We start from the raw sequence: 21,851 nt of genomic DNA on the forward strand, positions 1-21,851 counted from the left end.
ATGCTTTTAGAGATACCATGAATTCACTGCTTAAATTACAAAACATTTGGGATTTATACTCAAATAACCAGGGAGGGATGCCTGAAACAAGAGGTTAAAAGTTTTTGAAACTGGATGATAGAACACAGGGATTTTCTCCACTTTTATGTACGTTCGAAATGTTCCACAATAAAGTTTTTGTTTTTAATATAATAGAAGATATTCCCCAAAATGTTAGTGGGAAGAGGCATCTGGGTGATTTATTATCTTTGGTTTTTTTTTCTGTTGATAATTAGCACAAATATATAATCATCATAGTAAGAAAATGGCATTTTTTAAAGACCAAGAACCTTCCGCTAGCGCACGTGGCACTGCAGAGCCTGCGCAGCAGGAAGCACCGCCTCGGGGCCCGCCTCCCACTCCACAGGCCGCTACACGGAAAGAAAGGTAAAGAGTTCTCGCGGGGACACAGTTACAAGACAGGAAATTCTTTATTTTCAAAAAGAGAATGTATTTTTACATAAATCTACAACAGAGAATTCAAATGTAGAAAAAATAAACTATATTCAAGGACACGGCATTCTGCACGCATGCCCCTCCCCCCGGGGCGAGTCCGACACCGGAACCAACAAAACCCAAAGAACCTCAAGGTCTCGGAAATCCTGAGGCCAGGCCTCCGCCACCGACGCGGGGCCTCAGCGTCCCCGTGCGGACGCTGCCGACACGGGGGTCCTTTCGCCGGAGCAACTCGCTCCCAGCCAGCGTCCGCACGGCTTCTTCCCACGTTGGGGGGGGGGGGGGAGAACGGCGGGAGGCTCGTTTCCAGACGCCGGTGCGACTGTCCTCTCTGGGCCACAGCGGCCGCTGCGGGGTGGGCTGCCGCTTCCCCATCTGCAGAGACCCCCGGAGCCCAAGGACTGGCCCCGCCGCCCGGCATCAGGCAGGGGACGCGCCTCCCCAGCAAAGGTCTCGGGGCCACAGGTGGGATCGGAACCCCAGGGTGGCCTGGCTGCAGGGAGGGGTCCCTGTGGACGGCAGCGGCTCTGCGACAACACTGCCCTACAGTCCGGTGCGCCCCACACCCCACTCCCGCCGGCAGGAAAGAGGCCCCTGACCCAGCAAGCAGAGCCGGTGGGTGCGCGAGAAGGGCGGATGACACCCAGCTCCCTGCGAGGGGCCGGCTCCCAAGCCCGTGGGTCCCGCGGTTGGCGGCGGGGGCGGGCAACAGCCTGTGTGCCCCAGATCCGGGGCGCCCACACCCCCGCCCTCACCAGCGTCCGCCACGTTCCACAGGACGACATCGCAGGGTCCCCGGCACCATCCCAACTAGGCCCCCGCCTCCTTCCCGCGGCCCCACATCTACGTGCCGTTAGCCCGCGGGGACAGCTGACTCGCCCTCTGCGGCCCCGGACCCCGCGTGGACAAGGAAGGAGTGGGCACATCACTCGGGGGACCTGTCTCGTGAGAAAAATCCTTTCAACCTCCTGCCAACTGAGACTTTTCCTAAAAGAGCCGCATGGAGGAAAGCTTTGCTGAGAACTCGGCTACCACACGCGCACACGACCCCACCTTCATTACAGCCCGAGGCGCTGCCTGTGGTGTGACCACCCGTGGGACAAACGGAAGCCCTGAGTGTGGTCGCCACGCCAACAGCACAGGGGCAACCACCCCAAAACACAGAAGGCTTTTACCCGGACGTCAGTGCACGCCGCTCTGCGCTTCCCAGAAAGACTCGAGACACGTGGCTACTGCTACAGGCGGGACAGTGTCTCCAGGGCATCTGCTGAGCACTGACAGGGGCAACCCCCGAGTTCGGGCGGGCCAGGCTGGCGGCCAGAAGCCGTGGCAGCAACACAGCCGTGGTCACAGCGCTGGCACTGGGTAATAACATCGCATAAACGGTACAGAACAGTTACTGGAAAAACACACAACTCGTGGTAAATTGAACTTCACCTTTTTGTAATAAAAAATTAAAAATTTCTGTTGACTCTCTTTGAACACAACACAGACTAGGAACTCTTCCCCAACGGTGAGAGGAATTGGCGAGAAACTTCACCAGCAACTTCTAGAACCCTCCAGTGGGAGACACGCCCCAGGCAAGTCGTCTTCAGAGGCGGCTCAGGCCCAGCCCCTCCGGCCCCCAGGCCCGGACCCCGGGAGCCCCTCCGGGAGCCGCGCCCCCGCCAGTCCGGGTGGGCTTCCCGACAGCCCCCACGCGGCGGGCCTAGCAGTCACTCTTCCAGAGCTTGATCGTCTTGTCGTTCTCCAGGGCGGCCGAAGCGATGATGTTCTCGGTCGGGTGACAGGCCGTCGAGATGACAACGTCTGGAAACGACAGCCGACAACAGTTCCTTCCTTGGACCCGGCCCCTCCCCACAGGGCCCTGCGCGCGGTGCACTCGGCAAACAGAGCCCAGGGCCCGAGCAGGAAGACAGCAGGGGCTCCCAGCCCAGAACCCGGCCCGGAGGCTGGGGCGCCGCACGGGCCGGGGGCACAGCTGGGGGGCCGCTGTTGGTCTCACGGTGTCAACACTGCGCCCTCTGCACCTGGACCAGAGCCCGGGGCTGCCCCCCTCCACCAGCGCTGGGCCCCAGGACGCCCCGAGGGGCCAACTCTGCGAGTCCACCAGGGCGGGGACAGCAGATCCCGCGAGCTGCCACTTGGGGTTGGTCAGGTTAATGCGCTTGTAGCTTTTAAATAAAATGAACCCCAGAATTTTCCCTGTGGCCTGAGTGGCTTCAAACAAGCCTCTGAGCGTCCTGCCCACACAGCAGAGGAGAAGCAACAGGCCAACGATGGAGGCCGAAGGCCAGTGCTGGCCTCCGGGGTCAGGCCCTGCTCCCAGGCGGAGCTGCCTTCTTAGGGAGGAGGGTGTCACTCTGATCTGATTCTCAACGGGCTCAACACCACTCTCCACTGAGCACGGGGGAAGAGCAGCGGCCCGGAGGGCAACCGGGGTGGCGGCAGGCATCCCCGCTCCCCGCGCCACCTCCACGCAGGACAGGCCACAGCGCCCGCATGGGCTTCCTGTCGGCCGACAGGAAGAAGAGGTTAAAGGCTGTGGCCTCAGGCTGCGGGAGCCAGGACCAGACCACCCCCCCTGCCGCAAGCAGCCCCAAAACGGGCAGCGTCCCCCAGTCACCCGCAGGCGAGGAGAGGAGGCAGCGGAGGCAGCCCAAGGTGCCCACGTGCGCTGGGTCGGGTTTCCCGGGGCACCAGGCGCAGGAGGGCGGCGGCACAGGTGCCGAGCTCACCTGTGTGGCCCTGAAGCTTCTGTACAATCTCCTTGGTCTGCAGGTTCCAGATGTAGACCAGGTTGTCCTCCGAGCCCGACACAATCCACTGGTCACAGACGAAGGGGGAGAGAGCAGGGTCAGGGCGCACATGTGGACGGACAGTACCCTGCACCCCACGGCACACCCGCCCCCGTGTGGGCCCCGAGCCCCTGCCCTCCTCCCGTGCAGAGGCTGACGCATGGCCCGCCACGCGTCTCGAGGCGCCTCTGGGACAGAAGCTGTTTCCTCAACTCCGTCGCCACGTTTGACATTTGCCGTCAGTCGTGGCTGGGCTGCTCGTCACCATCAGCTCCTCAGTCTGAGCCTGGGGGTTGGGCGAGGGCCGCCCGCAAGGGCAGAACCCACCGGGGACCGGCTCCCAGGAGGCCTCAGCGTGACCACGGAGCCTGCGGGCCCCAAGCAGCCAGGACAGGACACCCCAAAACAAGTGAGAGTCATCAGCACTTTGTGTGGCGTGACTTCATTTTGGTTAAAAAACAGGAAATTCCTGTTTGTTTTGTGGGTGAGAGTACAAGGCCCGCCTCAGGAAGGGGCCGGGAGCAGCTCCTGAGCTGGGAGACGACTTACCTTCCCTCCAGTGACGGAGAAATTAGCAAATATGCAGTACTTCTCATTCTTGTGGCCCGTGTACGTCTTCAGGCACTGAAACGGCCAGGGGACGTCAGCTCAGTCACGACCGCCCTGCAGCCCAGGTGCTGCCCCCGTCCAGGCATCTTACAGCGACTGGACGGCTCTGAAGAGCACCGGGGCCCCCCACCCCCGCACAACCCGCCCAGGTCCAGCTTTAACCCGAGTCGTCAGGCAACGTGCACCAAAGCAACGTGCAGAGCCGCTTCCTGGGCCCCTCCGGCCACAGCCCAGGACCCCACACGAGCCCTCTGCGAGCCCCGCCCGCCGCTCACCTTGCCTTTGCTGTAGTCCCAGAGCTTCAGCGTGCTGCAAGGCAGAGGGGGCGGGTCAGTGCGCTCCGCCACGGCCGCCCCACCCCCTCCGGGTGCAGGTGCCCCGCGCGCACGGCGTCCAGGGACCGTGAGGACACCCGAGCAGAGTGTGGGGCCTCCAGCATTTGTGGGTCAAGGACACTTTTCTAAAGGAAGCTACTCAGTGTCCCTAAGCCAGTAAGGGGTCCTCGCTGCTGCCAGAAAGGGACAGAAGCCCCGTCCAGGGCAGTCCTTCCTCCTCCCATGGGGGCCGACCCGGCAAGCCCACCTGAGGGCAGCCCACGGTGCACAGGAGGCCGAGCGCCAACCACCTCCCAGGAGGGCGGCCGGTGGCCAGTGACATCTGCCCAGAAGCGTGTCGGGGGAGAAGCAGGGTGCCCGGGCAGAACGGGGCCCCGCACCTCGAGGCCACCATGCCCGCCACCACCTCAGACAGGATGGGCCACGGTGACCACGGAGCCAACAACCTGAGATCCAGCCCCCACACAGACAGGCCCTTCCAGCGTGGCACCCACGTCCGGAGCCCAGCCCCAGCGGGATGAATCGTCTTTCACGCTGGGAATCCGGCCCTGGGGGGCGACGGGCCTGGCCGCACGCCACGCCGGGGATGGAAGCACTTACTTGTCCAAGGTCGCGGCCAGGATGTACTTGCCATTCGGAGAAAACTTCACAAACGACACGGGAGGGTTGTCATCGTCTGCATGGAGCACAGAGACGGCTGCCAGCGGGGCACTGGCTCTCCGGGAAGGGGGGCTCCCTCACCGCCACCTGCGCCGACACCGCCCCTCGCGGGCGTCCCCCAGGGCCGGCCACCTCCCTCACCCACTGCTCGTGCCAGCGTGAGAGCCGGTTCTCCCAGTGACCCCATGACACTAGGGCTTCGGGAGCGAAGGCCCTGCGGCCAGTCAGCCTCGGGATCGCCTGCCTCATAGGAGGGAGTTTGCAAACACCCAGCTAAACCGAGAAACTATCCCCCTGAGAACACAGTGGCTCAGGCAGGCGCTCTCCGGTTGCATGGTTATAGCGGAAGGCATGTAATTTCTCCCCGGAAACAACCCTGGCGACGTCACAGCGCACCCTTGCTCCCAACACTTGGGGTCAGAGCGCACGCCCCAGGGTGGCCCTGGGAAGGCGGGTCAGAGGCCCTGCCACCCTCTCAGCCGCTGGCACGGGAGCACACGCCCAGGAGGCGCTGGGGCTCTGTGACGGTCCCACGCCTCCTTGGGAGGAGGGTGTCCCTGCCTGAGCGAGGAGAGCCCTGGGCGTGCGCCCTGGGGGGGGCCAGTGCGGCCACGTGTCCCGAGCACCAGGCGCGGAGCAGCACGCGCATCACCACCTCGGGAGGCCCAGGCCTGCCCCCCGCGCACCGGGGGCCTCTGCTCCCTCCAGCTGGTCCCCGACACCGAAAATGCCACGAGAAGCAGGCGAGGGCCACCCGGTCGCCGGGCCACACGGAAGGCCCCCCCCCCCCCGCCCCAGCTCAGACGACAGGAGGCAGTGCCCAGAGGTCTAACCAGGCTCCGACGGCGAAGCACCGCGGGGCTGCCCATCAACGCCCGAGGTTCTAACGCCCTAGACCCGAGGTTAGAAACGGGACGGGACTCGGCTCCCCACCGCCCCTCCTGGCCCGGCCCCAGACCGCTCGCTGCTGCCGGCCGTCAACCTCTCTGGCCTCGGCTTCCCACCCAGCTGCGGGGCAGCTGCAGGGACTGCCCGCGCTCGGCCGTCTGGGCACGAGGACACTTCCCGCCGGGCGGAGGTGGCCACCCAGGCCTCGGGGGGGAAGACAGCGCGACAGACACAGAGAGATGCCGCGGTCGGGGGAAGGTCGCGCGTCAGAAGGCTGGCCCCCCTCGCAGAGCAAGAAAACCACAGAGGCCGCTGTGTCCCTCCCCGGTTCTCCTGCTGAAGCCCTAGCCCGGCACCTGGGAGACAGCATCCTGGAGGCGGGCTAAGTTAAAATAAGGCGGGGGGCGGGGGGGCGCCCAAGCCAGTCTGACCGGCGTCCCTGTCAGAGCAGGAGGTGGGGACAGCAGGAGCCCACGCAGCGGACGACCACGCGAGCGCACGCTGAGAAGGCCAAGGAGCGGCCTCGGGAGAAGCGGCCCGGCCCAGCCCTGACCCTGGACATCTGGCCGCCAGGGAGTGGGGACGGGTCTCTGCTATTGAAGCCGCGCAGCCCGCAGTGTCCTGTCACAGTGGTCCCAGCGCACTCTCACAGCCACGCTTGTTCCCAGGACAGCCGGGCGCAGGAGGCTCAGGTGGGCGCCCCGCCCTGGCGGCCCTGCCTGCTCAACGCGACACTGCAAAGACCTGCCCGCCGAGTCCGTGACCGGACCCCTCCAGGGCTCCATCTCTCGCGTTGCCTTCCCAGGCCCGAGGCCACCCTCTGGCCACACACCCCCCACGCCCAGCAGCACCAGCTGCCGCCCAGACCACGCTGTCCTTCCACTCCGTGCCGCCCTCCCCTCCTCCCCAAGGCACAGCCCAGCCCCATGTGCAGAGACCTCGGGGCCCCTTGCCCACTTCCTCCCCCCCATTTCCGCACCCCCAGCAGACAGGGCTCACTGAGGGCAGGGGCTCAACCCCATGTGCTGAAGGAATGACCCAAGCGGAGGGTCCGCAAGGCCGGGGAGGAAGACAAGGGTCTGCTGAGCACGGGCAGAGTCCGAGGGTCGTGCGGGTCCTTCAGAGGACACCGCCGGGCAGCGCCACGCAAGGCCAGAAGGGAGAGCCAATCAGGAAGGAGCGGATGGGAGCCGGAACCGCTCAGGAGAGGGTCCAGCGGGGAGAGAGGGAGGCTTCCAGAGAACCACACATGGAGGGCAGGAAGCGTGGGAGAAGCCGCCACAGCCAACCCGGCAGACTGTCCCCTGGGACGCGGCCCCCCTGCAAGCAGGAGCCGGCGGTACTCACCAATCAGTGTCTTCAGGCACTGGCCCGAGGCGGTGTCCCAGATCCGACTGCAAAGCAACGAGCACAGCAGGTGACTAGAAGCGGCTTCCTACTTTCCACGGCTCTCAACGCGGATGTTTCAGGACCAAGCCACAGCCAGTCCTATCTCGCTTTTCCAGTCACCGTTCACAACCACTCCCTTGAGCCCTGGGGACCAGAACGGGCGCGGCACGTGCAGACGGCACGCGTGTGCTCTTGCTGCCTTCACCACGGAGCAGCGCGCTCATCGCGACAGCTGGGACAGCCGGGGGGGGGGGGGGGATGACCGGCCCTCTCCGCACACCCACGGCCTTGAGGCCAACAGCCCGACCTGCGTCCCTGCAGGGCTCTCCACGCGAAAACACGCCAAGCACACGGTCCCTGGGGCAGAGTGCTTTTTATAAAAACAGGATATCGTAGGCACTTTTCTGGACGTCCCCTAGTTCAGGAGCAAGAGAACCCACTCAAAGGGCCGCTATTCCCCAACGGGACGCGCCAGGTATCCCGTCGCTGCAACCTCAGTGTTTCTGTGATTTCTGCCAACACAACACCCTGTTTTGGGAACCATGGCGGTGTATTCGCGCGGACACTTCTGGAGCACAGATGCCCAGCGATGGGGGCGGGCGTTGGGTCGAGGGCACGCGGGTTTTACAGGTAACGGGAACGCAGGGGTTATCGCCCAAGCGTTCACTGTCCCACCTGCAGCCCTTCGGAGCCAATCCCGCCCTGGGGGCCGCAGTAACTGTGTCTCGGGTTTTAACACCCAGAAACATCACTCCCCCACTCGCTGTTTGTTTTAATTCTACTGGCAGAGAACTCAGTTTACGCTTCTCTAAGAATTTTAAGTTCACTTTATCTAGTTGGAGGGGTTCTAAATCGAACCGCTTACAGCACACCAGCCCAGAGGACGGGCGTTCCCCACCGCCAGGATGAGAACGTGCCTGGTCCCCGTCCCTCCCTCTTTGCTCTGTGTCCCTCTGGTTACATTTTACCATTTCCTGCATACAGGCCTCGCTCTCTTGTTAATCGCATTCTAAGCACCCCGATCCTTCTGTGACTCTTACGGGGGAACTTGCTCTCATCCACTAACTGGTAGCTCCCAGGAGAGCGAAACACTGTCAATCTGCAAACAGTGACCTCACCAAGTGCCCGTCCACGTTCTGTAACCAGCAGGCTCGGTGGCTCAGAGCCTGGGTTCCAGAGCCCGAGGTGTGCTCCGGACCCTGGCTCTCTCGCTGACCAGCTCGGGGATGGCGGGCAGGGGCTTATCCCTGCCTCAGCTTCCCAACTGAGGAGCGGGGATGGCGACCATCCAGCACCCGAGTCACAGGACGGTTATGAGGCTTAAATGAGTCCCTATTTGTAAAGTACAAATACGTGATTTTTAAGTTTTAAAAAACATACAGGGCTTCCCTGGTGGCGCAATGGTTGAGAGTCCGCCTGCCGATGCAGGGGACGTGGGTTTGTGCCCCGGTCCGGGAAGATCCCACATGCCGCGGAGCGGCTGGGCCCGTGAGCCATGGCCGCTGAGCCTGCGCGTCCGGAGCCTGTGCTCCGCAACGGGAGAGGCCACAACAGTGAGAGCCCGCATACCGGGGGAAAAAAAAAAAAAAAAACCATACAAATGTTCCACCTACAAAGAGATAAGTCTCTATCCAGTTTTCACACAATGACGTTATCTTCTTATCACGTTAGCTAGAAATTCCAAATAGCACCAAATGCTGAAGGAGATGGGCATGACTTTTGCCCGATTCTAGCAGAAATGGATGTGGCACGTTAACCACTTACTATAAACGTGATTATTAAGTTTCTGTTAAACAGTCTGTGATACGGGCCTATTTTGCTGGAGTTTTTATTAGGAACGGCTGCTGGATTTTATCAGGTGCCTACCTGACTTATCCTGGTAAGAAAATTATACGGATCTCTGCCTCCAATTTCTTGGTATAAATATTAGATTTTCAATTTCCTATTGGTTGGTACATTACTACAATCGTCTCATGACTCACAAACCCACTTGGTCACGCAATACTATTCTTCCACACACTGTGGACTCAGTTTGTAACATTTTCCTGGGGATTGTGACCTCAAGATTCACTAGTGAAGTGTCCTCCACGGTTGTCTTTTTTGGACTAGCAGTCAAGCTGGGGAGTTAGGTCATGCTGGACCCAGAAATGAACCAGGGGGCTCCCCGACTTGTCCTGTGGTCCAGTTCCAACAGCCTGAGAAGTTTCTGTTACTTAACTCAATTCCAGTGTAGAATCATAGGGCCCATATAGTTTTCAGCCCTTTAATCGCTTTTTCCAATCTCCGCCATGGTGACCCCCTTGCTCAATTTAGGGAGTCGGAATTAATCCCCATCTACACAGCCTGCTCAGAGGTGGGCCAGGCATCCTCCTGCTCGTCCCTCATCCCCCCGAAACTGCTCTTTTCCACCCCCTTTTTATTTTTTATTTTCTGGCCATGGGTCGCACCTTGGATATCAGCTTCCCAACCAGGGACTGAACCCGGGCCCCGGCAGTGGAAGCACGGAGTCCTAACCGCTGGACCGCCGGGAATTCCCGTCCCCTCTCTAATTTAGTCTTGCCCGTTTCTGCTTTTTCCTTACTTAGGCTTATGAAGGCTGACCACTTTGTGGGCCTTATGAAGGATACAGCTTATTTAAATTTCCCTGTCACTTTCCCCTTTCTCCGCCTTCTAACTTTACAACTTTCCTCTCCTCTTTTTCTGGCAGCTTTCCTTTCCCCTAACTTCTTTAGAAAGCTTTCAGAGGCAGTCCACAAGCAATTCTGAGAACGTGCCACACGCTTAAGAAAACCAGCACTTCTGTAGCAGATACACAGCCTGTGGCATCGCTCGGCCCCGCTAACCCCAAGCCCCCTGCTGTCGGAGTCGAAGCAGCAGGCTGGACTCCCTCACAAACACGTCGGCTCCCTGTACCCCTCGCTTCCCCAAGGCAGCCTCGGGCGGCCGTGGGGCCTGGTGCCGGAGCTTTCTCAGCCTTCCCGTCCGCCCCACCTGCTGCATTTCCTTCACCGTCGCCCCGGCTGATACTCCGTCTCTGCTTCCCACCTGCCCGACCCCACGTGCCCACCCTTCTTTTCCGAGCCTTGACTCATCACTTTGTCTTAGGTGTGTTTCTTGAAAACAACAAGAGTCAGAAGGGCTTTTAACCCAAACCTGACAGCCTTTCCTGGGGGTGCTCAGCCAGCCCCGCCACCGTAAGCGCCCAGCAAGCACCCTGAGCTCCGTTTCTTCCACGGTACTCTTACACGTTATCACTTATGTTACTCGAATTTCTCTATTTTATTTTCACTAAATGTAGACAAATTTCTAGCCACCCTGTCTTTCTCCCGCATAGCTGGGAAGTCCTTCTCGGGCCATCGGTCCGGCCGGTGGCTGCTGCCGCCCCACCCCCTCCCCAGGTTCCCTTCCCCGGTAACCAGGTGAGCTGTGACGCGCAACCCTCCAAGCCCAGATACCTCCTGATGCTTTATACCCACGTGTGCCACGTTAAATTTCAAACGCTTATCTCCACGTCTTCCCTCGCATCTCTTAAAGCATCCACAGGGCACTTACACTACCAGCGCCAAGGCCACGAGCGCAATCCGCTTAGACTGGATGTCCCGCCCCCGCCACCCTTCCTCCTCACCCTCCGTGACGGGACCTGTTTTCATCCACCTGTTCAGGACCCTGACGGCCCCGATGGACACTCTCGGACGTTCACGTCAGCACACCTTCCTTCCACCTCCCCACCAGCGCCACGAGCTTGGGACGCGCCCCCTTCAGGGTCCACGGGGAGCCACGTCCAGGACAGCAGCGCCTCCCCGCGTCTCCGGCTGGGGCCTCGCTGCTGACAGGAGCCCCCTCTCCCGGCCACGCTCACCGCCACCCCGCCTGCCCAAGCCCCTCGAGGCAGACGCTTCTGCTGGACGCCCGGAGGCACAACGGTGCAAGGGGAGGCCGTTAAACGCTTGCTGACTCAACGAAGTAAAGCTCTTTCACTTACCAGAGACCATCGTAGCTACTTGAAACTATCAAGGATCCATCACGATTAAAATGAACCTGAGGATGAAGGAGCGGGAGGGGGGAAAAGAAACTTACTTTCAGAGCATCAACACAGACTGCGCCTCACCTGGACGGCCTTCCGTTCACCGGCCCCCGACAAAGGGACACGCACCCTGCTGCATTCTGAGCGAGCTTTAAGTTCTGATTTCCCCAGGATGCTAACACAGACCACAGGCAATGTGGGTAAAACGGTCATTTTTACCTGGTGTCTCAAGCAACCGTCAGTTTGTTTCACGACGGACTGAACCACAGAGAGAACACCAACCCCGAAACACGTCGTGAGTATTTAAGTCACAAACTCGACCAACCCAGACCTGCTGGCTCCGTGGAGGCCCCACTGCCCAGAGCGTGTCTGTGGACCCGCATGGCCGCGGGGGCAGTGGGACCAGGGCTTCCCCGACTTCCATCGAACAAGGCAGAGAAGTCAGGAGAAGGATGCCCGCTTATTCAGACACTCCGGAGCTTTCCCAGCCGCGTAACGCTGAGCACCCCCAGAATCACAAGACGGCCCGATTCCTGCTCCGAGGGCCCGGACACCAACCCCTGCGACACTCGAGCTTTGCAGACGGGGCAGAAACAAGATCCAGGCTGCTCCAAACTCTGTGCCCGGGAAGAGGTGCAATGTCCAGATCGGGTGCCGGGCCCAGAAGCCGACCTGTGACACTTCCACACCAGTTATTGTATCTGAATGCCTAACTGCCCACTACAGAGACAGGCGAGAGACACCGTCTGATAAAGAAATGGCAACGTGAGCAGTCCCTTCCTCAGAAGTGGTTTGCCTTTGCCTTTGTCCTCTTTCTTTTTTCCAGCTGAACCTCAGTGTATACGGAAGGAATCACAACGTCAGAAGTTAGAGTTCTTCATCAATTCCCATCGTTTTCATTTGAGTCCTGGGCAGGAAAAGCCTTTTTACAACACACAACCCCGCTGGAACGCCCTTTCCTGCTACGTGTGATGCCTGTCCCGTGGGGGGTCGCGCCCCGGGTCAACCTCTCGGGGACAGGGCTGGGGCTGCCCGCCTGCCGCCACGGTTCAGACCAGCGTCTGGTCCTCACACCACTGACACACGGTTCACACACTCCTTTGCTATGCGCTGTCCCGTGTAGCAGCTCCCCCGCCCTTGACTCACGAGATGCCAGTAGCATCTGGTTGTTGAAAACCTCAACATCTCCAGACGGTGCCAGGCGTCCCCAGGGGACAAACCCACGTGTAGGAGAAGCACCTGGAGGGCTTGTCAAAGCCCAGCGCCGGGCCCGAGAATCTGCACATCTTGCGCACTCCCAGCAGAGGTGGTCCGGGGACCACGCTTGGAGAACCACCGTCCAGACTGTCGAGGGGCCCGTGATGGAGCCACGTGTGCCACTTAAACTTCTTAGCCACTGCAGCAGGGGAGTTAACAGGTGAAACAAACCTGACAGGTTTTTACTTAACCCAATATACCTGAAATACTACTTCAACACGTAACCGACACTAAAAGTTATAAACAAGACACTTTACGTTCTTTCCGTTGCACGGGATCTTCAGAAGCTGGAAGCCTACGTATTGCCCGCTCCTGCATGTCTCAGCCTGCGGTGCTACCGTGTGTGGCTGGCGGCCTCCGCGTGGATGGCGTGGCCCGTGAAGGGCCGCCGTCACCGTCCTCGTCCTGCTCCCCCGGCGGTGCTGACGGCCCCCCTCCCCCCACTCCTGAGCCACGTGCCCGTCAGCCTCCCGAAGCCGCTTTCCCTACAACTCACAGCAGTGGATCTCATCACACTCATCCCTCTGAACCTGCAAACTACGATCTGATCCAAGCCCCTTCGCTGGGTGATGATGAGCTGACACGGGGCCCCAAAGCCTGCCCCACCAGGGCCACGCTCCGCTCTGTTCCAGGCTCGTCCAGACAGCACCGCTGGCAGACCAGCGCGCGGGTGTGAGGGGCAAGACGGCCAGGAAGTCAGTGCTACCCAGAAGGAAGGGGGGGCCAGACAGACCCCAGTGGGGACGCCATGTCCCGACTCAGACGGACAGCCGCTGAGCTCCCTGGAGGTGACACCTGCAGGCGCGCCGCGGAGGGAGAGAGTGGACAAGTGAGGCAGACGCACAGGCCAGCAGCTGCGGAGAAGGGGCGGGACGGATGAAGGGGACAGCAGGGACTTCAGGAAAGCACTGACATGGGGGAGTCCAGGCAGGGGGACAGCAGCTGGACTCAAGGGGGCGGAAGACCGCAGGAAGCCCACGCACCCTGAGGGCTCTGATCCACGACTGGCCTCGCAAAGGCTGACCGCTCGCAGACCCGGTGCTCCCCCGACACCTGCCCGCAGACGCTGTGGCACAAGCGTGCAAGGCTGTTCAACAGACGTGCGCTGCACTTCTCTCCATAAAGTGCAAGTCACAAGCCAGTGTCCCCGGGGGGACGACGAGAGTGTCGAGCACCTGCAGGCACAGAGCCGGAAGGTGTCCGAGACCTTTCTGCGGTGCGCAAGCTGGAGCAGGAGGCCGCTGTCCCGTAGCACCACCGCCATCCGACAAGAGGGGGTGGGCTGGAAAACACGCACTTAAAAAACCGAAACCCCCAGACGGTAGCTGCCAGCTGCGCGCAGTTGCCTCTGAGGACGGGAGCTCAGGAGGCTCTGATTTCCTACGCGCTACGTTGCCTCTTGCCTTCTTTAAAAATAAGCACACGTTACTTTTGTAAGAAGCAAAGACTTTAAAAATCCTACCATCGTTTGCGATCAGAGCCCCATCCCTGACCACTGCAACACAGACAGAACCCTTTCAACTCATGGCCTTCACTCCGACTATCTCCTGGTTACTTCACACATGCCCATTTGCGGCCTGTCTGGAAGCCAGCTCGGCTCAGACGGGGCCCCCAGCGCAGAGGACAGAGGAGCGACGGCACAGGCTCAGGAGGGCCTGGGGCCCAGACGGCAGGGGCGCCTTCCCCGCAGCCGCAGGCACCGGCCGTGACACAGGGCCAGCACCGCGCCAGGCAGCCTCGACCAGCACACGTTACGCGTCCCCCAGGGGGTCAGGGCTCTGCCCACGGCCCCGCTGGGCAAAGGGCTTCCAAGGCTGAAGCCACTTAAAGTCACTCACCTCCACAAGTCTAGAACCTGAGGAGGACCATGTCCTCGGTAACAGCGAACAAGCTGTCTATACGTGACCCCTTCCACTTTCCAAAAGGGAAACCTGGCTAAGAAACCACTTCGGGCCCTTCGCTGACAAAGAAATACTTTGGCCGTTTGTAAATGGAGCCGTTTATGACACGCATGTAGTTTAACCCCTGCCTGTTCATCCTGTGCGCTGGCAGCAGCCCTGGACCGCGCGTGCAGCACGCTCGCGGGGCCCCACCTTCCCACCGCCTCACCCACGACTGCGCCACCCGTCCCCCAGGGCCCTCTGCCCACCCACCCAAAGGTGGCTCCACGCAACACCCGCCTGCTCTGCAAGCCTCCGGGCAGGGCCGCCTCCCCGCCCCGCCTCCCACGGGCACGAACCCTGAGCCCAGTCTCCACTCATGGCCCTGCTGTCGGGCGAGCGCCGTGACCTGGCTGGGCGGGGGGCACTCACGGCTGAGACGGGGTCCGAGTGCGCGGGCAGGGTCTTGAGGCACTTCCCCGTCTTCACGTCCCATATCCTCACGCTTTCGTCAAACTGGAGACAGAGGGGCACGTGGCAGTGGTTCTCTGGGGGCTCAGGCGGGACAGACTCGCTGGCCCCCGAGCCCCCAGAGCAGCCCAGGATGGCCCCCGGTTCACCCCCGCCCCTGGGGAGGCCCCAAACTCACAGAGCCCGAGACGATGAGGTTGGACTGGGGGTTGAAGTTACAGCAAAAGACGTAATTGCTGTGTCCCTTCAAGGTTTTCAGACACTTTCCCTGAGAGGAAGTGTTGTGAGACTAAGTCATTCCCAGTGGTTGTTTCTTCAAATGTCAGCCGTCAGGCTAAACCCATCAGCAGCTGACCCGCCACAGCTGTAAAGCCCCTGACGACAAGCACGGCTGCTCCCCAAACGCAGGCCCACCCCAAGCCCCTTCCCCAAACGCACACGCTTCCCAAGGAGGGGCCCATGCAGCTCACCGAGCTCACGTCCCATATCTTCAGGGTTTTGTCATCTGAGGCAGAAACAAGGAGGTTAGAATCTGAGGACCACGCCACGTCAGATATTCCCTGGGGGAGGAAACACACAGTCAGTCACTACCTCGGCAAAACGGGATTAGCCAGCAAAAGTCAAATCCTCAACGTCCAACTGGACATAACTGAGCAGGCCACTCCCTCTGGTTCGTGCTGACCAAACAGCCTGAACCCGCAGGCCGGGCCCAGAAGCCTGGTCTCCGTGGCTCTGCCAGGCCTCACAGCTGGGCAGAAACTCATCTGGTCAAAACTATTTGCTTGAAAAACAAGAGGCAGACTTCCCTGGTGGTGCACTGGCTGAGAATCCGACTGCCAATGCAGGCGACACGGGTTCGAGCCCTGGTCCGGGAAGATCCCACATGCTGCGGAGCAGCTGAGCCCGTGCGCCACAACTACTGAGCCTGCGCTCTAGAGCCTGCGAGCCACAACGACTGAAGCCCATGTGCCTAGAGCCCGTGCTCCCCAACAAGACAAGCCACTGCAATAAGCCCGCGCACCACAACGAAGAGTAGCCCCCGCTCGCCGCAACTAGAGAAAGCCCGTGTGCAGCAACGAAGACCCAGTGCAGCCAAAAATTAATTAACTAATTAAAAAAACCCCAAGAGACAAGTAACTATCCCAAAAATCGGGGGCAGGGAGGTTCAATCTTAACCTGACAAGCCCAGAGATGGGCCCCAACCCACGTCCAGCAGCAACTTCAGCCCAGGTTGAGACCTACCAGCTTGTGACCAGAGATGGTTTTCTCAAATTTCCCATCGTATGCTCCCCAAATCTTAATGAGTTTATCTGCAGCTGAAAGAAAGGAATGAAAAGCAACTGAGGTCTCCAGTCATCCAGGGGCCAAAATCTGGGCTGCCCACAACACAGCCTCCCCTAGGGAGCCGCGGTCCTCGGCACCCACCCCCAGGCCTCCCCCCTGGCCCGGGCCCGTCCCTTCAGAATCACAACCGGCACGGGCACATCGAGGGGACACGCAGGGAAGCCCCAGGGGCACCTACACGAACTCGCCAGCCACTCCCCATTCGGGCTGAACTTCACGGAGGACACAGCTTTCGTGTGGCCGGCCAGGGTGAACTTCAGAGCGTAGTTTGGTTTGACAGGTGTGGGCTGTTCAAGAGAGAGTACTAGTCAGCGAAAAGTAACCACCACTGTCCAAACCCACTGATCGCCAGTGTGGAGCTGGCGCCCAGGCCGAATTTCACGCTCACACCTACCCTGTGACGGCGCTTCCCAGAGCCCTCGTCCACCGGGGTGCACCCACCTAACCCCGGGCTCCGCGCGTCCCCTCACAAGCCCTGCCTCTCCTGAAGCCCCCGTCACCCAGGCCGCCCTCCAGGCAGTCCCGCCAGTGCAGCTGGAACCTCCGGCAGCCCCAGCCCTGCTCCGGCAGCCCACCCACCCGAGGTCAGGCTCCTCGACGCACACCTGAAGGCCTGCGCCCTTGGTGAGAGGCCCGCCTGCGGTCTACAGGAGGGGTTTGCACACCGCCCTCCGCAGGGAACTGTGCAGACCAGGGGCGAGATGCTGAACAAGAGGCATTTCCCAGGTCCCACACAGACTCTTACAATCAAGACCAAGGATGTGTACTGCTGGTGAAGCCCCCTCCCCAGGTGACAGGTTGGGAATCCCCGACACGGCCCACAATCAGCACTGGACTGGCTGGGAATGTAGTTTGAGTAAAAACTGGCAATATTTAAGTGGGGGGTGGGGAGGGGAGGGGAAACAGTTCCGGGCGTGAAATATTCCCGAGGGTCTCCCAGCCTTCGTGCCCAGGAGCCCGCAGGGACGTGCCTTGCTCTGCGTGGCCGACGACGACGGGGTGGGCTGTGCTCGGGCGGCCTCAGCCTCGGGCTTCTTCTCCTCGGTTGCCATGGCTCTGCAGCCCACCAGGCAGGGCGACGCGGGTAGAGAGTTCACAGCTCCGAGTGGAGGACGCACAGTGGCAAGGGCTGTCTGCTAATCCAAACCTACAGTGGGGGACCGAGGCCAACAGACAAACCACACTTCAAAAATTAATTTCCAGGAAAAAGAATTTTAAAAATCTGACCACCTCACTGAGCCCTGTAGCAGGTGCCGTTCCAAACTAAGGGTCCTCTGCACGTAACTCCTCGCTAGTCCTTTGCAGGTACTCTGCTGCTCTCATCCCTTCCGTGATCAGAGTCCAAGACCCACCTTCAGGGGTGCTTCCTATCTTGTTACCGCATGTCTGAAATGCAGCACAGTCCAGGCAGACAAAACGTAATTCTCTTCAAAGAGCCCTTGATACATTTAAAAAAAAAAAAAAATCAACCAAAGACTTCTTGTCAGGAAGCAAACACGCCAAATTACAGGAGACTGAGCTACAGGGTGCAGAAGTTTGGGAACTCATCCAAATCCTTAAATGCATCCCAAGTGATGCAAAAGTGCTAACAGCCACGTCTGAAAACACAAGAGCAGGCCCCAGTGGTCCACACCTCCCGGGGACTCCAAGGTCACCACGTGTAGGCGGCAGACACAAGGCTGCTTCCAAAACGCTAACAGCCGAGAGGTTCTCCGTCCCTGGTGAAGCAACGACAAGACACAGCCGGAAAAGCAGACTGGAGCCAGCCCCGCCTGCTGGAGTCACCAGCGCTAGGCTTCCTAAAAGCAACCTGAAGTACGCAAGGACACTCTGCAAGCAAACTCACTGCAGAGGAAGGAAAGAGACTGCAGCTCAATTAGGTTTCGGCATGAAGACGGGAACCCCTCAAATGCTGCATGGTAAGAGACTGGTTTCCTCTATCACAGGAGTAGACTCCGCGACTTGGACACGTGGCACATTAGCACACCAGGTGACTCTGAAACGAGGGAAGGCGCCTTTCCAGAGGAGAGCCACCAAGACATCCTGCAAGCATCACTGGCCAGCCGACTCCCAGAAGCTGACACCACCGTTAATCCAACGCGTTCACACCTTGTAAATTCTAGCTCGGCGCTTAAAACTGGAAGCTTGCACGGGCTCCTTGTCGCACCAAGGCGGGACAGAAGCCATCAAAAAGAACACATCCCCAAGTCTTCATCCAAGAGGAGGGGAGCGAAATCACAATGCAACACAGCTGTGCAGAGCACCCCGTGAGGCCACAGCGGGTTACCTGCAGCAAGGATCCCGGCCCAGGAACGAAGCCCAAGCAGTAGGGTGGGGTAGGGGAGGGGCAGGTCAATAAAGCTGCGGGGGGGGGGGGGGGGGGTGGTGCAAAGTGCTGGCACGAAGCCGGCGCTCCGGAAACGCTGCCTACCTGGTGATTAGCTTTAGCGCAAGCAGGCCGTGCCAATTAACCCAGGTGCTGCCTTCCCCTGGGTGGCCCGGACAAGTGGGGGGAAAGGAGCCAAGGACGAGAGCTGGATGGTCTGTTTCACAGAACCTAGCATCTGAGAAAGGCAGACCACAACTAGGGCTGAGAGGAGGGAAGCCCGGGGCGCGTCCAACCTAAACACCAGTGGGAACTGAAGAGGCTCCACGTGGGGTGGAAAGGGCAGCCCAGAGGCCTCAGCAGCTCCTTCTAGAGTAAACATCAAGACCCGCCAGGAGGTGTGGTGTGACTCCCGCAAACTTGCTGCCCTCAGGTGAGGAGCTGGGAATACATACAATAGATGGTCTTACAGAAAAGGTGCCCAGCCCCTCCCAGCTCCACCCCTGCCAGCAAAACATTAACACACAAAAAACCAACACAAAAATTCAGCAAACTTTTAGAAACACAACTTCTCGACTCAACGTTTGCAGCCGGCCTCCAGATCACTTGCTACCTGCTCCCTCTTGGGACCTAGGTGAGCCACACCACCCAAGGCTGAGCGTCCGAACTTCTTCGGAGAGCTTCGGAGTAAAATGCAAATTACTAGGCTCCACCCCAGAGACTGGGCCGCTGGGTGTGGGAAGACTGGCGGTAACGAGGCCCACTGAGAGCGAGGGAACCCGGCTCTCAGCACCCCACCTGGATTCTCAGACACGCGGGCGTTCTGGCTTACCTCTCCGCCTCCTACGGGGCCGGGCCAACCTCAGAGGCAATGTCGACAGCGGACCTGGGCGGGTAGAAACGGGGTGAGAGGGCTACCAGGGAGCATCTTCCACATCCCCCAAAATGGCTCTCGCAGGCCAGACTAGAAGGGGTCTGACACTCCACAGCAAGAGCGTGGTAGTCTCTCCCTTCATGCCGGTAGCCCCGCACCCCTGGGGCCCCGGGCTCGCGCGGGGGGAGATGGGGCCTGGCTGCCCCCGGCTGGGGGTGAGCAGCTGGTTAGGGTGAGGGCGCCTCCGCAGCAGAGAAGAGCGGACAGCGCGCCACATCCAGGCACTGGATGGCTCGGTGGCCCAGAGGTCTTTCTCTGGAGGCAAACGGGGGACGCACGCCGGCTGCAGGAGAAAGTCGCAGTCCCGGGTCCGGGGGCTTGTCACCTGACCGCTGGGGGCGGGAGAAGCCGGGGGTCCCCGGGGCTCGGCGGTCCGTGCGGGTCCGTTTGGGGCTGGTTCGGGTCAGGGGAGGGGGCCGCCGGGGCCCGGTCGCTCGGCGGGGAGGAGGGGCGCAGAGCGGGCACCCGGAGGCGAGGCGGCGGGCGCGGGGCTTCTGCGCCGGGAGGCCCGGCGGGGCTGAACCGGCGCCGGGCCGGGCCCGCCGGAACACGTGCGGCGGCGGGCGGCGCGGAGGGAGCTAGCGTCTGTCCCGGTCCCGCACCCCCGGGGCGTGCCTGCCGGCCGGGCGGTCGCCACTTACCTGCCGGGCGGCTGGGGGACGGGGGCGGGCGCTCAAGGCTTCGCGTCGGCCGCCGCCTGGGCGGGAGCTCAACTAGGCGGTGCGGGGAGCAACAGTGCGCGTGCGCGCGCGCGCGGGGCGGGGACTGCTGGGGCGGGGCAAACGCACAAAGCCGGCCTCTCGGAGGGCAGCTACGGCGAGCGGAGAGGAGCAGAACGCCTCGGCATGGCTCAACGCCTTAAAGGGACAGTGTGCTGCCCGTGCCTCCTGCTTACAGGCGTTAACCCCAAAGGTGGCCGGTTCCAGCCCTTCTCCTGCACTTTCTGAAAACTGAAGTAGGAAGAAGATACATAGAGGAAATGCTCGTGTGCCCCTCGACTGTCCACATCCTGAGCTCGCCCTGCAGCAGCGCCCAGGGAGGAGAGAGCACCCCGCCCCCGAGATTCGCGGGGCGGCGGGGCCCTAACGTTTCTCCTGGGCTGGGGCACCTGTGCGGTCGCGTCCCTCCGTCGTCGCGCACGCTGGGGAGCGGCGGCTACGGCGTCCAGAGCGTCCGACCGGCCCCGGCGGTGTCTCCGCGTGGCGTCTCCATTAATCTCGGGACACCCCCGTACAGGGGCCCTTACCTTCCAAGTTTGAAACGAAGAACCTGAGCTCCAGAAGGTTCAGAACCCGGGCTCTGGGAGCTGCGTCCCCCGCACTGCGCCCACCAGCTCTCCCGCAAGGCCGGCGGCCGGGTTATCCGGGTCTTCCCGATCCCTCCGTGCGGAGAGCCCGCGGGGCGCACCTGCTCCCTCCTGAGCCCCCAGCGCGGAGATGCGAACAGTCACTGCGTGCGGGCTGCTCTGCTGTCCGCAGGGTGATGGCCAAGACAGGTATTACCACCTCCAGTTACAAGTGGGGAAGGGGAGGCCTGGAGAGGAGGGCTCAGGGACACAAGGAGAACCCGGAGCCGGCGTTCTGACCCCAAAGCCTGCGCATTCTCACCCCACTGCCCTACTTCTGCTACCCACATAGGTCTTAGAGTCGTGGATGTTCTCCGCAGCCCCGTTCAGGCCCGTGGGTAGAATAATATGCAGTGTCTTATTTCCCAACTAAAAATGGGAACACCAAATATGACACAGGAACCCGTGCAAACAAAAGGACAGAGCATTTTAAATGGAAATGACCAGGGAAAATGAATTGTGTGGTTGTCATAGATACAGGAGCCAGGATTGACAAGCCGGCTGGAGTGCCCCTCCCAAGAAGGATGCGGGGGGCGGGGGGAAGCAAAGTCCCAGTTTGGCCCCGCCTGGCCGGATGTGGAGCTCTGTGCCCTGCAGCCCTAGTCATCTTAGGCCAGGTGCCCTGGAGCATGAGGCCTTGACTACAAAAGGTAACAAAATCAGCTCCGGATGAAAAAGGGTATCTGCATCCACCAGGCTGCCTGGGCCGGAAACAGAGCCCATTACGTAGACCCCTCCCTCACCTCTCAGACAGCTCTTAGAGCCATCCTCTTCCCTCCCTCCATCCCTACCCCAGTCCCACCTCCCAGCTGGCCTCTTCCAAACCTCTCCGAAGCACTGTCAGAAGAACTTATAAAACCCCAGGTCTGATCTGTCACTCCCCAGTTTACAACTCAGAGCCTGCTTCCCATTGCCCTCGGGTCCAAACCCAGTCTCTGCTGGCGGGGTTTACCAGACTGGCCTCCCCCTGTAGCCTAATGCCACCCCCAAACTGTGCACCCCGGATCCCAGCCCCAAATCGGAAGTACTTCCTGACCCTGGAACTCAACTCAAACCAGGCTCCCAGGTAAATTGGTCTTGCCTTCCCCCCCCCGCC

General features: G+C 60.8%; 1 protein-coding gene across 3 annotated transcripts; it reads right to left on the reverse strand.

The window, feature by feature from the left end:
* Positions 1-1,917: 1,917 nt before the first annotated feature.
* On the reverse strand, positions 1,918-20,200 carry WDR5 (WD repeat domain 5). 3 transcript variants are annotated; one of them, XM_033415310.2, is made up of 15 exons: positions 20,052-20,200; positions 19,309-19,362; positions 17,122-17,297; positions 16,329-16,437; positions 16,049-16,122; positions 15,277-15,366; positions 14,985-15,074; positions 14,768-14,851; positions 11,157-11,212; positions 7,133-7,179; positions 4,838-4,913; positions 4,178-4,211; positions 3,843-3,917; positions 3,234-3,321; positions 1,918-2,304 (listed from the first exon to the last, which is right to left on the reverse strand). In XM_033415310.2, the coding sequence occupies exons 3-15, from the start codon at positions 17,200-17,202 to the stop codon at positions 2,204-2,206; spliced, it is 1,005 nt and encodes a 334-aa protein (XP_033271201.1). In that variant the 5' UTR covers positions 17,203-17,297; positions 19,309-19,362; positions 20,052-20,200; the 3' UTR covers positions 1,918-2,203. The 3 variants fall into 3 exon arrangements, with proteins under 3 accessions (XP_033271201.1, XP_033271202.1, XP_033271203.1); XM_033415311.2 differs by lacking the exon at positions 20,052-20,200 and adding an exon at positions 19,736-20,021; XM_033415312.1 differs by lacking the exons at positions 19,309-19,362; positions 20,052-20,200 and adding an exon at positions 17,503-17,588.
* Positions 20,201-21,851: the final 1,651 nt, after the last annotated feature.

Source organism: Orcinus orca, chromosome 6 (assembly GCF_937001465.1).
Source record: "Orcinus orca chromosome 6, mOrcOrc1.1, whole genome shotgun sequence".
Taxonomy (NCBI): Eukaryota; Metazoa; Chordata; class Mammalia; order Artiodactyla; family Delphinidae; genus Orcinus; species Orcinus orca.